The sequence below is a fragment of the Carassius gibelio genome, chromosome B23 (assembly GCF_023724105.1).
Source record: "Carassius gibelio isolate Cgi1373 ecotype wild population from Czech Republic chromosome B23, carGib1.2-hapl.c, whole genome shotgun sequence".
In the NCBI taxonomy this organism is placed as follows: Eukaryota; Metazoa; Chordata; class Actinopteri; order Cypriniformes; family Cyprinidae; genus Carassius; species Carassius gibelio.
Genome location: NC_068418.1, coordinates 10,825,546 through 10,843,483, shown reverse-complemented (window position 1 = coordinate 10,843,483; position 17,938 = coordinate 10,825,546). Strand labels below are relative to the sequence as shown.

At 37.6% G+C, this 17,938-nt stretch overlaps 1 protein-coding gene across 1 annotated transcript in view; it reads right to left on the bottom strand.

Moving 5' to 3' along the window:
* Positions 1-944: 944 nt before the first annotated feature.
* The window catches only part of cntn3a.2 (contactin 3a, tandem duplicate 2), a 72,363-nt gene continuing 55,369 nt past the window's right edge, over positions 945-17,938 (bottom strand). Inside the window, exons 17-23 of the mRNA XM_052595100.1 lie at positions 14,801-14,871; positions 14,257-14,491; positions 12,125-12,234; positions 11,524-11,710; positions 9,995-10,107; positions 9,464-9,629; positions 945-6,129 (exon numbers count right to left, since the gene is read on the bottom strand). Of these exons, the coding sequence (XP_052451060.1) occupies positions 6,029-6,129; positions 9,464-9,629; positions 9,995-10,107; positions 11,524-11,710; positions 12,125-12,234; positions 14,257-14,491; positions 14,801-14,871 (983 nt within the window). The 3' untranslated portion in view covers positions 945-6,028. The remainder of the gene's footprint in view (positions 6,130-9,463; positions 9,630-9,994; positions 10,108-11,523; positions 11,711-12,124; positions 12,235-14,256; positions 14,492-14,800; positions 14,872-17,938) is intronic.

Sequence of the window (17,938 nt, the reverse complement as noted above, 5' to 3'; positions counted from 1 at the left end):
AATCCAGCCCGGCTATTGATCTAAAATGAGTGTGACACCCCTGGGTTAGAGGCTGTCAGTGAACCGCTAAGATGAATAGTGCAGTTTCACTGAAACCTATTAGTCATGTAACAGGCCTAAACAGCTCATGCATTATTTCTAACTGGTTTAATACTATAGGACTATAGAACACAGGACAAATTTGAAATGGCCGAGTTATCATAATTCAGCTTTTGTGACAGGTATTTCAATATTGATCACAGTTAAATAGCTTGTGCAAAACTACTTCCCCTTACAAACTAATTATTGAAAGCATATGCACTATTTTGACATCCGTAATTTAATTAGGGTGAAATCCTGCAAATGGTACACTAGGATGAGCTAATAATGTTATAGTCTGTCTGTGGATTTTGGACTAAGGTACTGGTTTGGTTTTGATGTTACAGAAGGCAGTATGATCACATTAGGTACTGGGCAAACTTGGTAAAGCATTTTTTGGTGAGGACTCATACTATATAATACTGCTGCCAATACATCCACATACATGCTGCTGTGAGCATGTAAGAAATACTGTTGCTGAGCATATAGCAGATATGTAATTACCCCCATATATTACATACATACATTCCCCTATAGCAGATCTATACAGGTGGAGCTGGGGAAGGAGAAGGGTTTCAGAAGCACATTGCAACTGCTATAACAAGTACTAGAAAGGCGTTTGAATATTTAAGAAAGCAGCAAGCTCATTGGCTGCTGATGTGAAGAGAAACCAATCACCCGTGCCATGTGAATAATGATGTCATCATGTCAGATTGAGTTAGAACCTATTAACTTGCACCATCTAGAGTTTCATGACATAACTTTGTATTTACTAGCAGGCTTTGTCATCCTGCTTCTTGCTGCCTTTATTTATGCTTAAATATATATAATTATAAAACAATTTCAGAATAAAAGGACCCAGTGGCTTGACATTATGGAGGTAAATCTCCAGTAAGTTGTTTTTATTAAATTTGCTTTAGAAAAAATGTACACACATTAAACAATCAACATGCACAGCTTTACTATACACAATCCAATTCTTTTCAATGTGAAAACGGTATTCAGCTCCAGTACATCATCTCACAGAGATGTATTCAGTAAACAATGTATTAATACAGAAATATCAAAACATTAGGTCAAGTGTTGTTACATGTATTCATATGGAAGGTGGATCTATTTGAATCTAACACACGAAAACACAAGTTAATCTCGATCTCGTCGACATTTCAACCAAAGAGGAACAAAATATATTCTTGCATTCCACGACATAATCTTTCCACAAATCGATCCGTGACAGCCATAATCAAATTACTTTACTTTTAAAGGACAACACTTGACCTTTAACAAAAAAGCCATTACAAGTTTGATGTCATGAAACTGAAACAACAAAACAATACTTACAAAATACAAAACACTTCTTTTTTTTTTTCGTCACCTTTTTTCAGACACAATCACATAAACCAATGATTTTCTTTTTTGTTCGTTTTTTTAGTTTTTTACATTTATAATAAGCACTTAAGGATCTCAGATGAAGTAGGAACTCCAGAGAAAATATGAATAATATTCACAAAATGGGCTGACAATCCAGAACAAAATACACAAGTCCCAACAGGCACCTAAATGTCAGCAGCCATAATCAAAGGTTAAATCAAAATCATGCAGCAGCCTTCATCCCGGACACAAAAACATCCAAGAGCTTCAACAGAGTTTGATGTGACATCTATATTGTACGGCAAGTCTGTAGGGACAATGCGACTTTTCTCACTCAGAGACCATTTTCATTTCCTCTCACTTCAGACTGCTTCCTATTTGACCTAACAATTCCAAACCAAGGCCGGGTGTGCGGGCGGCCTTGAACAACACCCTGGAGTCTCCTCACATGTACCGAAGTGAGAGTCATACAAAGGCCCTTTGAGTGCGGCCATCCAAAAATGGCACAGAAAGGTGGCCACGTCCCTTTCGTGAGGAGAAACAAAAGAACGAAAAGCAAAGCTCGTCAGCTGTCTGGACAGTCCTGATACCGCTCATCATGCTGTTCATCTCACATCCATCTTGTCTTCGCCTCTGCTAATAACCATTATTCCCTTGCAGATTTGGTCAAAAGCCACTGTAGGGCTCACTGTAATTTATTAGCATGGTTTAATGGCTTCTAAATCACGGTAAAGACCAGTCAAATCATGTTCTTTCAGGTCATGGCTCTAAATTTTCCAGCGTTCTTGTGTTTATATCTTTCGACAGCGATGTTTTAGGCCACATTTTATTTTAGGATTGCAATACACAAGCATAATAATTAAAGGAATAGTTCTCCTAAAAGTGCTGAAAATGTACTCACCCTCAGGCCATCCAAGAAGTAGACAAGTTTGTTTCTTCATCAAATTCAACATTACATCACTTGCTCACCAGTGGATCCTCTGCAGTGAATGGGTGCCGTCAGAATGAGAGTCACAACAGCTGACAAAAACATCACAATAATTCACAAGTAATACAAGACTTTAATGGTGGATTATTGTGATGTTTTCATCAGTTGTTTGGAATCTCATTCTGACGGCACCCATTCACTGCAGAGCATCCATTGTTGAGAAAGTGATGTAACGCTACATTTCTTAAAGAAACAATCTCATATATATTTCAGATGGTGCAAGGGGGTGGGTAAATGTTCAGCAGTTTTTCAGTTTTGGGTGAACTATTCCTTTAATTACCAGGACTGAATGAGTCTAAAGCAATTTGAGCGTTACTGGGTAAGCAGTTTTTTTTTGTCCCGAACTTTCCTAAACACATCTGATTCAGCTGATAAAGGCCCTGAGGAGCATCTGGTGAGTGGCCTAGAATCTGCGCCGCAGTCCAACACAGCGAGAAAGTGACAAATAAAACACCAGCTATTTATCTGAGGTTTGCTAAACAAGCTTCGAATGCATAAAGTACCAGAACTTTTAACAGTCACAGAAGAACAAGTCACAATATACATGGCCAAAAAATGAACAAAAACAAAACACAAGTGGCTTTTAGCAACCATTCAGCATTTCTGGTTTAAGATCCAGCAGACGTGTGCAGTATCCAGCGCTGCCCACCCTTTGTGTTGATATCTGGACTAAAAGCAACAGCCAATACAACACTGTCTGCATCCTCTGCTGTGTGAAGAAACACCGGCAGCAGACTGAGTACGCTTGCTCAGATCTAACAGTGTGCAGATAAACCAAGGGCAACGAAAATAACACTAGCTGACATCTAATTTGTTATTATATGTAATAAAACAAGTTATGCTGTAGTGCTTAACAGATTATTAATACATTAAACCTATCATATCTGGCTCACTTTGCTGTTTCTGAAAATTGTAACAGTATTAAAAACAACAACAAAAAAAGTACAATACTTGGGTCATCCCTTGTCAAAAAGAAGTACGCTTAGGTATGCTTTTAAAAAGACTACTTATTATGGAAATAATATACGTTAAAAGAATTTCGTAATCACTTGTATTGTCTTTTAAATATGGTTAAAGTGTACTTCTGAATAGAATGTAATGAAAAGCATTTATGGTCAACTAAAAATGCTTTAATGTCAGTTCTATTGATGTTTGCCATTTATTGAAATGTATGTGTAATTACACATTTGCAATGAAGCAGTTTAGTATAAATCTATTAACTGTGTAATATTAACATACTACTGTTCAAATTTTAATCGCGTTGTTTGCATTGCTTTAATGTGTCAACACATCAAAATAAGTCAATTTATTATTTAAACAATTATAAAAAATTTACTTTAAAGTCATTAAAAATGAATACACTAAAGTGGCCTTTTTATTTAATATGATCTGCGATGTACTTTTTTAAGATTGAAAGTACACTACAAATACAAATTGAACACAATTAAGAACATTTCTTTTTCACAAGGGATAATTAAGAGATACTAATAAAAAAAGGTCATTAAAATGTGGCTTTAGCGCTCCAGATTTTCTGATAGTGAGGAAAGAAAATCTAACATATCTCATATTGTAATTCTGTAATAATTGGTTGCTCATCTCAAAATTACATTTTCACCCACCTTTTACTAAAACAGTGCATTTTTTATCATCAAAAATTATTCAATTATTCTTTATTAAATCGAATCATTATGACTGCATTAAGTGTCTAAATGCTTAATCAAATTCTAAACTAAGAATCAGCGAATTTATAAAAGTCTAATAAGATCCCTCACGTCACTATCATCTGATATCATTACTGTTGTGAGTGTACACAGATTTACCCATAACCTCTTCTAGTGTTAACACAGTTGAAATAGTGTAGATCCTGTACTGTAGCACTTTGACAATCATGAATACTAGAGGCTTGTAGCTGCAACATGGTGCTTGGAGCAAACAAACACAAGCCTTGTGTGTGCTAAAACATAGATAAGGCACAGACACAACTCTTGAACAAATAATTAAGCAAAGGCGAAATGTTAATTAATGATGTGATTACAGAACAATCACAAGTATAACAAACAGCTTAAAGGGATCATTCACACAAAATATGAGTCTTCTGTCATTATTTACTCACCCTCATGTTGTTCCCAATGTCTTTCTTTTTTCTTCAAAACACAAAAGGTGAATATTTTGGCTTGTTTCTCACATAAAATTATGAATTTGTAAGTGGTTACATAGCCTAGAAGTTGTATGGACCACATTTATGATATTTTTTTATAGCTCTTCCATGACCTTAAAAATGTTAATTTGCTGGAAATATACTCATCCTCAGGTCATCCAAGATGTAGATGAGTTTGTTTCTTCATCAGAACAGATTTGGAGAAATGTAGCATTACATCACTTGCTCACCAGTAGATGCTCTGCAGTGAATGGGTGCCGTCAGGTTGAGAGTCTAAACAGCTGATGGAAGCATCACACTAATCCACAAGTAATCCAAACGACTCCAGTCCATCAGTTAATGTTGTGTGAAGAGCTGAGTGTTTGTAATAAACAAATTCATCTGTAAGATGTTTTTAACATCTTGCTCTATCTATAATATTGCCTTCTCCAGTGAAAATGGTCTGAATCAGGAGCGAAATATGCACAGATCAAGCAATGCTGAAAAGCAAAAAACAGTCTAAATTAGTTCTGAACAAATATGTATGGTTGATTTCGATGGACAACAGGGGATGGACTTTTTCCCTGTACGGTTTAATCGATTTTGGCCAAAAGTGATGAAAAAGTTCAAATGCCTTAATGATGGATTTGTTTCTTATAAACAAATGTTTTTTTCAGGTTACAAGATGGACTGGACTGGAGTGGTGTGGATTGTGATGTTTTCATCAGCTGTTTGGATTGCCATTATGACGGCACCCATTCACTGCAGAGGATCGATTGGTGAGCAAGTGATGTTATGCTAAATTTCTCAAGAAACAAATCTTGGATGACCTGAGTATAAGTGAATTTAATTTCTGAGTGAACTATTGCTTTAAAAGGCCTCTCTCTAAATTCACTGTAATTGCATGGGATCATTCTTTAAAATAGCACTTTGTGTCCCACAGCCAATAAAGTCACATGACAACAACAAGAGGGTGTGTAAATGATTTTTGGGTGAACTAATCCTTCAGTTAATGATGTGATAACTACAAACCAGTCATAAGTTTAACAAACAGTAGCGTAGGAAGAAGCAAAAGGATGTTAACTACTTTGGCATGTACATGGAAGTAAGGCATTTGTTCCGACGGATCAATGAGAAGATGAAATCTTAGTGCAGTAACATGACTCATCCCTCCTCATACACCAATATGCTTCAAAAACCTTCCGTTGAAACCTTGTTAGGGTCTCGGATCGCTTGCAAGGACACAATGATACACAGTACATAACACATGCACATGAAATCTGACCACCCTGACGCTGACGTTTTCCCGTTACGCTCCTTGAAGGCCTCGCCGGACATTGCCCCAGATAACTATGGAGAGATAGATCGATAATATCTCTTCCAGTGTTTTGGTGCACCTCTCCAACGGCTCCACAGCGAGGAAGAGTGCAGGCAATCAAACTGGTCAGAGGTTGCTAACACAAAGTTGGCCGCAGTGTTGATAACGCGATGATGGAAAGCAAGGACACTGGGATGGTGTTGGGTCGCCAGGCTCTGGACCCTCGTACGCTCATACCTGGAACATGGAAAACAGGACTTAAAGGTGCTGAAGCTTATTAACTTTTAATTGATGAATAAAAATAGACAGAGTAATATAAGAGCAATAAAGGAAGGCATCGTTGGGAATTGAAGGATGGAATTAAAGCTTTATCAGTGTTTAGCTCTACATCTGGTGGTGGACAGTCTTGTGCTCTAAGCGGATTTGCATTGACTTCCAGTAGACGTTCACTGTGCAGTTTTCCAGTTTAAATGACTAACTAATTAATGGTAAAGCAGGTTAGAAAACCTTGCTATTGGCACAGCTAATAATTTCCTAGATTAACAACAGAACATTTGAAATAACATTTTCTCTTCTGTTACATTGAGATTTAAATGAGCGTTATGACAGCAAAGTAATTCTTTAAAAAAAATAAAAAAATAAATAGATTAGTTTAAAACAAAAATGAAAAATTGCTGAATAACTCCTCATCATCATACACTATAAAAAAAGTCCTATAAAAAAATCAAAAGTACTGGCAGCTATGTCTGCAAAACAAAAACTTAAAATTGAAGTAAAATATCGTAACTGAAAAAGCTGTAAATTAACAGGATTTTTTCTTCTGCAAATGCTTTAATGAAAAAATCTGTAATGTTGTTTTTAAATTTTATTTCAATGAAGATATTTTACTGTAATTTTATGGCTTTTGTTTGACAGCCGTTGCTGCCAGTCATTTGACAATTTTTTTTTTTTTTTTTTTTTTTTTAATATGATCCAGGATGTAGAGGAGTTGGTTTCTTCACAGATTTCTTCACCAAAGGAAACATTTAGCATTGCATCACTTGCTCACCAAAGGATCCTCTGCAATGAATGGGTGCCGTCAGAATGAGAGTCCAAACATCTGACAAAAACATGACAATAATCCACAAGTGGCCCACACTACTTCAGTCCATTAATTAAAGACTTGTGAAGAGAAATGCTTTGTGTTTGTAATTAACAAATCCATAATTGAGTTTTTAAATTTTAAACCAATTGCTTCTGGCTGAAATACGATTCCTTTATCTATAATATTGCTTTCTCCAGTGAAACAATGAGAAATATGCACAGGATCAAACACCATTTACAAGCAAATACAGACCAAGACAGACAACATTTGATTATTGTGATGTTTTTCTCAGCTGATTTGACTCGCAACCTGACGGCACCCATTCACTGCAAAAGAACCATTGGTGAGCAAGTGATATAATGCTAAACTTCTCTATCTTAGATGTCCTGAAGGTACATTTTCAGTTTTTTGGTGAACAACTGTGCACAACTGTTCATAAGTTTGGTGTCTATCAAATTATTCATTTAGGATGTATCTTATACTCAACAATTATTTAATCAAAATTAGAGTAAAAACAGTTGCATTTTCACTGAGGTCCAGCAGATGCTCACTGAGCAGTTTTTCCCAGTTTAAATGACTAACTAATTAATAATAAAGCAGGTTGGAAAACCTTGCTATTGGCACACACCTAATAATTTCCAACATTAACAAAAGAAAAGAGTCAGGGCTTTTTCTTGAAAACGAGACATTGCAAGCCATTAGATGAAAAATGTGAACAATAAGCCACAGAGAACAGTTGTCCCTTGCAGTTGCATCAGCCTGTGTCGTTGTATCCATGGGGGAGCGGAGACCAACGGGCAGAGATAGATGGCGAGGGCTTGGGCTAGTTAATAAAGATCAGACTGCTTAGCCCAGTGGAGAATAAAAGGTGTACAAGGAGGACACATCAAATCAGTGAGAACTCATTTAGAGAGGCGCATTAAACTCTGGGCTGCAGTAAGAGAGCGTCTACGCTGCAAACTGCACCTGCGCTGTTCACTCGTGGGAACAGGAGGAGAACATTATGAGGTCAACTGTGCATTGTTTATTTTATAGGGGCCTGTGTGTTTAATATCCCTTTAGCATTGAATATTTATCTTTGACATCACAGGCTTTGAAAGAGGAGAGCAGTGAATGTGCTTTGTACACTCCTGCAGGCTTAACTCACCTACGGAAATGTAATATTATATATGCAGACGTGAAATAAATGAGCCGAGTATAAACAACTGATAAAATCAAATTCATAAATCGCATACTTTTTTAAAGTAACAATGTCCGACAGAAACACAAGGATGGTAGCATTGTCATAAAGGTTTTGAAGGGTAATCAGCAAATATGAGCATTGAATTCACAGCATTGTGATTGGCTCATTACCCTCTCAGTGTCATTCCCCCATTTCATTGTTCGTAATCGGTTCACAAGAAAAAATGGCCGGAATAAATATTGTGTTAACTATTCAGCCACTGAGAAAGATCTGCGAGTCAGGTTAGCAGAGTCCGATTTTTGTTTTTTTAGTGAAACCGGATATTTTAAAAGAAAAATGTGTGGCAGGACTTGCCACACATTTAGAATTTGAATTTAAACTTGGAACATTAAGAATTTGAATTTGGAACATTTTGAATTTGAACTTGGAATTTGATTCATTAGGAATTGATCGGATGGAAAAAAAGAAGATAATACATTCCAAATATTTTGCTATTGGTTAACATTATCCAATAGCCTATGCAGCCTAAGTGATGTCAGTAAAAAAGGAAAGTTGTTTGAAAGGTGGAGCACATTATAAAATTTCACCTATTGTAACAGATTTAACAATGTATTGTAACAATTGTGATAGATATGACAATGTTAATGTATATGGTCTTGACGGAATAGATCTGCTACACTGCTGCATCTGAATTGCTGCTGCTGTTATTGGTGTAGATGTAGATTATTGCTGCAGGAACTTGCTGATGCCAATGCATATTCCTATATGGTGCCTTGAGTATTTAAGACATACTGCTGCTGCACAAATAGCACATACAATAACCCATAGCAGATCTATACAGGTGGAGCTAGGGAAGGAGGAGGGTTTCAGAGGAACTCTGAATGCAGGCTGCGAACTGCTGTAGTGAATACTAACCAAACACACCACTTACAGTAAATGTAAAGCTGCAAGCTCATTGGCTGCGTATGCCAAGTAGATTAATGCTGTGAATTTCATCAGTTACGTTAAGACCCATCAGCTGGCGCCATCTAGCATTTCATGAAAGAACTAGGTATTTATGCTGCATAATTATTCTGTAGAAATTAATTATTTTATTTTGTAGGATATTTTGATGAACAATGTTCAAAATAACTGTATTTACTAGATTTTTTTTTCATTATTCCTTGCTAAATTAATGAACACTTTTTTATTATTGGCCTCAAACCTTTGAACAATAGTGTACACTGGACTAAGAAAAAAAAAAACTTGTTGACCACTATATACAAATGCATCAAAAAATAAATTAATAAAGCATGTTTTCTTACTAAGTTTATGTATGTTGATGGGTTCGGTTGGCATCCCTTCTCCTCCGTCACTCAGCGCTCGTATCTGAATGATGTAATCATCATCTGCAGGTAGCGTGAGCTCCACTGAGGTCAGATTTGTTGTTATTGTGTTAATTTCTTTATGCCGGTTCCTTCTGTAAGACACCTGGAGAGAACAAATGACAGAGGTGCTAACAACCACTTAGATTTATTCAGCACAAGCTATTTTAGTCGATAAATGAAGTAAAATCAAATTATCATACACTATGGGGAACTGTAGTGTTTATTAGCACACCTGGTGTTTTTGCTATACTGTATAGCACATATTTTGTAGATCCGCAGTATAAATTCGTTTTATTTTTAATTTCCGTTACCACTGAGGTGGGTAATCGTCCAACAAGAAAAATAATATAAGCCCTCTAATGTAGTTGTTTCCTAAATGCCCACTAGAATAGAACAAGCTAATATGATTATGTGAAAATAATGCCCTACAGTTTGGCTTTGAGGTTTACATTGCTGAGAAGCACTTACCTGATACCCGGTAACATCTGACTCCATCTCCAGAGAAATGACAGGTTCCCAATGAACAGTGAGCTTAGAGCCAATCAGATTCCACTCCACGTTCAAAGGTGGCTGGCCGGGTGCTGAGGGGAAACACCACTATTAGTTACTGTACACATGACCACATCAGAAAGCCAGGAGAGGTGCCTGCCTGGCTGTCTGTTCGTTCATAAATACATAACGTATTATACTAAACGGATAGTTCTAGAACTAGAAAAGGCAGTTCTGGCATTTGAAATGTGTATGAAATTCTTTTCCTCTCTGGAACACAAAAGGAAACATTTAGTAAAATGTTCACACTGCTCTTTTCCGAACACAAATTAATTTTTTTCATAATGCTTTGTATGTTATATCCCTATTTTTTTGTGGTCATATGAATATATAGTATGCAAGTTAAAGACTACCTAGGTACTTTTCACTGTATTTTTTCAATGAATGAGAAAGCAGCATGAACATCTACTTAAATATCAAATTTGTTTTCCCTATACGGAGGTTTGAAATGATGACTGTGATTAAGTGCTGATAGATTTGTATAACCTTATAACCAATAATTCTTTAAACTTTTATTTTTCTTTACTTTATTCAACAAGGACAAACAACAAAAGTGACAGTAAATACATTTATAATGTTACAAAAATCTACATATCAAATAAATGCTTTCTATTAATGTGACACTGAAGGCAGGAGTAATGGTTTACTACTATTTTTAATCAAATAAATGAATGCTTGGTAAAAAAAATTATGAAAACCCACCCCCACACACACACACACACACACACACAAAACACTTTACTAGTAATAACAGTATATATATATATATATATATATATATATATATATATATATATATATATATATATATATATATATATATATATATATCAAATGACAGATGTCTTTATCCTATTTAAATATTATAAAGGACTATTCTACTTTTTCACAAAGTGCAATTTGATCCTGGACCACAAAACCACTCTTAAATGTCAATATTTAGAGATTTCTGAGATTTAAACATCATTTATACAAAATAATTTTTCCATTGATGTACGGTTTCTTAGGAAAGGACAATATTTGGCAAAGATACAACTATTTGAAAATCTGGAATCTGAGGGTAAAAAAAAAAAAATCGCAATATTGAGAAAATTACCTTTGAAGTTTTCCAAATGAAGTTCTTAGCAATGCATATTACAGATCAAAAATTGAGTTGTTATATTTACTGTAGGAAATGTACAAAATATCTTCATGGAACATGATCTTTAGTTTAAGTCCTAATGATTTTTGGCATAAAAGAAAAATAGATAACTTTGACCCGTACAATGTTTTTTGGCTATTGCTAAAAAAATATACCCAACCCACTTGTGGTCCAGGGTCACAAATATTACAATTAAAAAACAAAACAAAACAAAAAAACCACTTATTAATTAGTTTTATATACCTGCAATGGCAATGCAATGCAGAATTATTACGGTTTATACTTATTTAACTAAATCTATACTTACGGGTCTTCTTGGTGGTCACATTGATGGTGGGAGAAAGAGGGCCAGTTCCTGCTGTGTTGAAAGCACTCACTGTCAGGAAATACTGAGTGTATCCTCTCAGACCGCTGATGTTAACCTTGTTCTGATTGGCAGACACTCTGACTTTGCCCATGGTCTCTGGTTTTGTATCGTCCTCCCAGTACACCACCTGATTTCAAGAGCAACGGAGAAAAAGCACAGCCTGTGGGATCTAAAGCCTCGCGGATATAATGCTACGGTGCCATTATGTTCAGTGCAGGAGAATTATTATACAGGAGTATTTTACTTTTTCCACACAGTGGGTTTGGGGTGACATGGATGAAGAGTTTCACAGTGGAATGTGTAATGTGTTCTCTGTGTCCTAAAAAAGGATGAAGAAAAACCATTTCGCCCATGCGGCAGAGAGGGCCTCCTATGCATACTGTAAGAACAGGGTACCCTATTCTTATTTTCAAATGGAGCGTTTCCATGGGTACAGAGGGAACTTTGAGGTGCAGCGTGGGAGATGACAGGCTCTGACAGAACCCACGGTGCATTTCAAAACCGGACAGAGAGTCATTTCCATTTAGAAGAAGGGACGCACCTCATAGCCCAACACTCTTTCTGGGGAAGCGCTGAGAATGTGCCAGCTCACTTCAATTTCAGTGGCAGAAATGCTTCTGGCCCACATGCCGTCTGGAACGCCACTGGGCTCTGAGAGGAAAGATAAAAAGAGAAAAAGATGAATGCATAAAGACAGAAAAGAAGCAAAGAGATGAGAACAAAGGAGAAGAAAAGAGATAAGGAAATATGAGAAAAAGGAGAGCCAAAATAAGAGAAATATGAAAAAACTAAATAAAAAGAATCGAGATGAAAGAAAATGAGACAATGTGGAGATGAAAATGTGACTGAAAGAACAGAGATAAGTAGAGGATGCAGTGAAGAGAGATATAAGACAAGACTATGAGAAGAAATTAGATAAAATGAGAGAAGACAGACAACATGAGAGAAGAAGTTGATGGAACAAGGAGAGAAAATTAAGACCAAAGAAGACTAGACGAGACGAAAGGAAACAAAAAGAGAAAACAAAAAGGTCAAGAGAATAGATGAGATGAAATATGAAAGGACAAGAAGAAACAAGAAAGAGGATACAACAAAGAGACAAACCTGAAAGGGGTGAGACGAGAAAAGACAAAACAGAGAAAAGAAGAGATTAGAGCTAATTAGAGAAGTTGAAATGAGACTCAAAGGAAAGTGAAGAAAACAGAAAAGACAAGACGATGAGAAAAGAGAGGAGAAGAGATGAGAGAAAATACAAAAAAAAAAAAAGATTTAGAGAAGGGAAGAGACTAGAGGAGAGGAGAAGAGAAGAACTAGGATGCATCAGAGAAAAGATGATACAAGACTTAAAAAAAAACTAAACAAGAGATGGCAAGAGAAGATGAAACGAGTTAACACTGAAAGAGAGGATGAGAAAAGAAGAGACTATGAGGAGAGAAGACTTGTGACAAGACTGAAAGAAGAAAAAGAGGATGCATCAAAGACTGATGTACCAAGACCAAACCGAAAGAGAATAAATGAGAATAAAATGAGAAGAGATAAGAAACAAGACTAGAGAAGACAAGAAGAGAAGAGCAGCAGAGACTGAAAGGAAAGAGAATAAAAGAAAAAAAAGAAAAGAGACAGGAAGACAAAAAAATGAAATGATGAAACAAGATAAAACTGAAAGACAAGAGATGAGAATAAAAAAAAAGACCACAGGATGAGAAGAGACAATTACGAAGAGAGAAGACCAAGATAAGACAAGATTGAAAGAGAATAGACAAGAAGAAAAGACAATGGAACAATGTAAAGAGACAAAACTGAAAGTGAAGAGATGAAATAAAACAGTAAGACGAGGAGAAAAGACGAGATCAGGAGAACGTAAGACACAAGGAGACGAGGAGAAGTAAGACGCACAAAAAGACAAAGAGGAAAGAGACAAGACATGACTAGAAGAGAAGCATAATCAGTGCACAAATCAGAGACTGATGAGAAATCATTTATAAATGACTGATGCTAAATCTTTTGTCTTTTGTTTACTAGCCTTCATTTTAATAGGATAGTTGAGTGACAAAGGAACATTATCTGTACAGGAATTCAATTAATGGGGTAGCTTTCTGACACACTGCTGTCTGCCTGTCACTCCATGCTGTAATAGCTCATCTCAAACCGATCCTAACTAGCTGAAAGATTCCCACACTGCCGAGCATGAGATTCCAGAGCTAAAATCACTTGACATTTACAAACCAACGTCACATACAGTCATTATAGTACATGCTTTACTTTGTAGTTACTATAAAAAGAAAATTGCATTATGTTTTCTTGGACATTTTGAAAAAATACAAAATATATTTCCTGTTAAAAAAGGATAAATTACTGCCAAAAGAACAGAAAACAGCCACCGACAGTGTTGGAAATACCCATAAAATGATATAACATTATATAATCTAAATCTATATCCTACATTGTCCCGCTTTTCCTTAATCATTCATAAAAAGATCTGTGTTCTTTCAGTGCTGCACACAATAAAGTGCTGGTGGTAAGGAATCAATTCCAGCCTGTTCTTTCAATGTTTTATGCACCTTACAATAGCTGAATAAACACATAGCGAAAAGAAAAATCCATTGAAAACACTGTAAATGACTGAAAAGGTAAGCTTTTGTGCGCTGCTATTAATGCGATTGACAGTCTCACCATTCTCAGCCGAGAACACAATGGTAACAGGGCTGAACGGTCCCTGGCCTTTGGTGTTGTAGGCACCCACTTTGACACTAAATGGAGAAAAGGGTGGGATGCTCTCGTTACGGTACACGTAACGGGACTGGGATGGGATGGAGGTGACGGCGTGCGTCCAGTTGACCTCCCCCAGTGGCCGGAAAGCAATGATGTAGCCGAAACCATCTCCGTTTTGCAGGTCTTCAGGCACAGGCTGGGAGGGAAACAAGAAACTGTAGTGATATTAAAACATACAGACCAGATCCAGCCTCAGGTTCACACCCAGTGCTTTTCCAAACCCCGCACAGTTTTCACAAAGTAATGCAACCTCTTGAGAGTGCAAATGAACCGCTTTCTAATATACAACCAAATTTGAATTGAATGCCATTACAGGAGTAAAGGGCCCAGATGGAAAACAGGCTTGGCTTTGACTGAGGTAATAAACACCCCCATTCAATTCCATTTAATTAGCCAAAACTATTACCTCGCACAGAGGGAGTGATAATATAGACAGATGACTTACCTCCCATGTTATTACTAGCTCTGACTTGGAGCCACCCCCACCTCCAACATCGGTGGGGGCCGTGTCAGGAACTGTGTATAGGAAAACAAAGAAAAACAGCCATGTTTTCAGTACAGCAGATAGATGCAGCCCCTGCCTTCCTCATTGTTGCTTTTCTTTTTCTCAAAGCCTCATTATCAAGAATCAAGAAACAAGACTCTGGTCCCTTAGCAACTGCTTTTAAAAGATTCTGCGGGCAGCATCTCAGTTAACTGGCTTTGTTTCTAGTGAATTTTACCATTTGCCAAGAGTCTCTCAAGAATAATGCACAAAGAATTTGTTCTATAATAAACAAAGAGGCACTTGAGCACCTAAATTGTATCGCTTCATCATGGGACGTTTGAAGAATATGGGCACTTGAGGTTTAGTGGATTCAACCTCAGACAGCATGCCCACAGGCCGCCCACAGTCGATTACTGATCATCTGATGTATACTGCGCACAAAAAATTGGATTGCGCTTTCTCGATCTGGCAAGCACTGTTCTGATTGGCTGAGTAATTTGATGTGCATTTTGCGTACCTTTGGAGGGGGAAATTATCACTGAACTTGCCAAGGTTTGCCATGATCAAATAAGACGCAAAGCAGCTCTGTGAAATAAACTTTACTTCATACTTTTGTAAAGGCAGAAATTCTGATCTAGGAGTAATTTCGCTTCTGAACTCTTCTTTGTTTATTGGGTCAAAGAAAATTGCTAACAAAAATGTAAGTGAACAAAAGATTTTTGATTGTTTTGATTGTGCGTTTGAATAATCTACATCACAATAATTAAACATTTTTTTATCTAAGATTTTAATCAAAGTGTACTAGTAATGAAAATATGATGAGAAAAAATAAGTGCAAGGTATTTACAATGCTTTTAGAAACATTTAGAAAAAGAAAAAAAAGTTACCACTGACACTACCATTTAATAGTTTAGGAATAGTAAGATAAAAAAACAACAAAAAAAACAGTTTATAACTGTTATCTAGTAGTGGTGTAATGGCACTCAAAAATGATGGTTCGGTATAGTTTCAGTTCAGTTCAGTTCAGCTGGGCGGGGTTGGGGGGGGGGGGGTGAATTGTGGATGCATGGGACGTGATGCATTCATTCCCTCCTTCAGGGAATGGGGTTACAATACGTAACCAAGACCTTCCCTTTCAGTCGGTCACTCTCGGCGTCACATCGGATGACTGACGAATTGGGATCCATAACATGGAAGCCTCCATGTTATGTGTATTTTTTCACACAGGCCAGGGCTACCACAATAAGTCCAGCTACTATGGAAGATTAGAGGTGAAGTCTGCCATGGAAATATGGGCTCTGAGGCTATACTGTGGATTTTACAAATATGGGATCCACTTATGGGGTCTCTACATATGGAACCTAGCCCTCTACCAGTTCTCATGGATTTATCGAGGGGATGGAGGAGCTCCACAGGGTCTACGATAAGTGCTCTCTGGAGTGGTTTTAGCAAGCTGACCCAAAGTCAGGGCCTCTTAGTGCTACTACCCATTTGAGGTGAGAACACAGGAGGATACCAGCTCCACATGAAGGCTGTAGCATCTAGTGAATGTGTTGGGGGTCGACGAGCCCATGGCTTTACAAATATCTGTCAGTGAGGTGCCACGAGTCAGCACCCAGGAGGATGCAAACTCTAGGCATGAATCATCGACCAAAAATGTGTGGAGTTCTCCTACCCTCTTGATGTGCGCCAATACAAGCAGGAGCAGAGCTTTTTAATTGACATAAATGGCCCTGCTGTAGTGCTCTGAGCACTAGTGACAGGTCCCAAGAAGGCCTTATAGCCTTATAGCCACCTTAAGGAACCTCCCTGGGGGTCTTCTCGGTGAGAAGAGAACCACTTGATGAACAGGTTTCTACTTCAATGCATAAGTGTGTCTTGTAGAAGGTGATCTGGCCGAAGTGATGGTGTCAATTACCTCTCTGGGTAGGTCACCTAGAACCTCCTGAAGGAAGTTTTGTAGATCCTTCCTCAGAGGAATCAGTCAAGGAAGGGCTGTCACAAGGAGCATTAGTTCTGGGAACCAGGTCCGGTTGGGCCAATAGGGCGCCAGTAACAGGACCTACTCCTCGTCCTCCCAGACTTTGCACAGTTTCTGTGCTAGAAGGCTCAATGGGGGAAATGCATACTTGTGCAGGCCTCATGGGCAGCTTTGTGTCTGTCTTTGTGTGTCTGTGCCGAGAGTTCCCTTTGTCAGGGAGTAAAACAACAGGCAGTTAGAAGTTTCTGGAGAGGCCAACGGGGGGCAGTGACGAGCAGGCTGGGGCACTGCGAATGGGTGGAGGCACCAGCTGCCCACTGGGCAGAAATTCGGATTTCCTCAGTATGCCCCAGTGCAGGCGAGAACTGCTGGCCAATGTTTTTGACTGTGTCATTGAAAAGGCCGGTCTGGGACACAGAGACCTTGAGGAACCAAACTTTGTTGGCATCCCTCATGTTGACCAGACACAACCAGACGTGATGCTCCTGGACAACAAGTGTGGACATTGCATAACCCAGAGAACTCTCAGTGACCTTCATCGTTCAGAAATTGAAATCAGCTGTGGTTTGAAGCTCTTTTAGACCTTCCAGATCATGTCCACCCTCGTGCACGTCCCTCAGTGATTTAGCCTGAAGAACCTGCAGCAGCGCTGTAGCGTGTAAAGTGGAGGCATAGATAGATATTATTTAAACATAAAGTGTCTAAAATATATAAATTGTTATTTATCTGTTGCACAAAAGCAAAAAGAGCAACTAATATTAATATTAAAATGATTGACATACACAAGCTTGGCATATTTATAACATGTATTTAAAGGGTTGCGCAATGTAACCAATCACAGACTCAGTTGTTGATTTCTGGAATGCAATGGCCAGTCAGAGGTGATTTAGTTAGAATCCTCTCAACGCAGTGCTGAAAATTTGTGCTCACGAATACTCTCATTTTAACACACAAAGTGTAGACTTTGTGAAAGATTTATTTTGCATATATTTATTGTATTATAACAGAGCTTTAAGAGATTGCGATTAACTAAGATGTCAGCTTTTAATGATAATAAAGTAAGAGCTGCTGGCATTCTGCCATGCTAAATCGTGCATGCAGCAGCCAATGCTTGT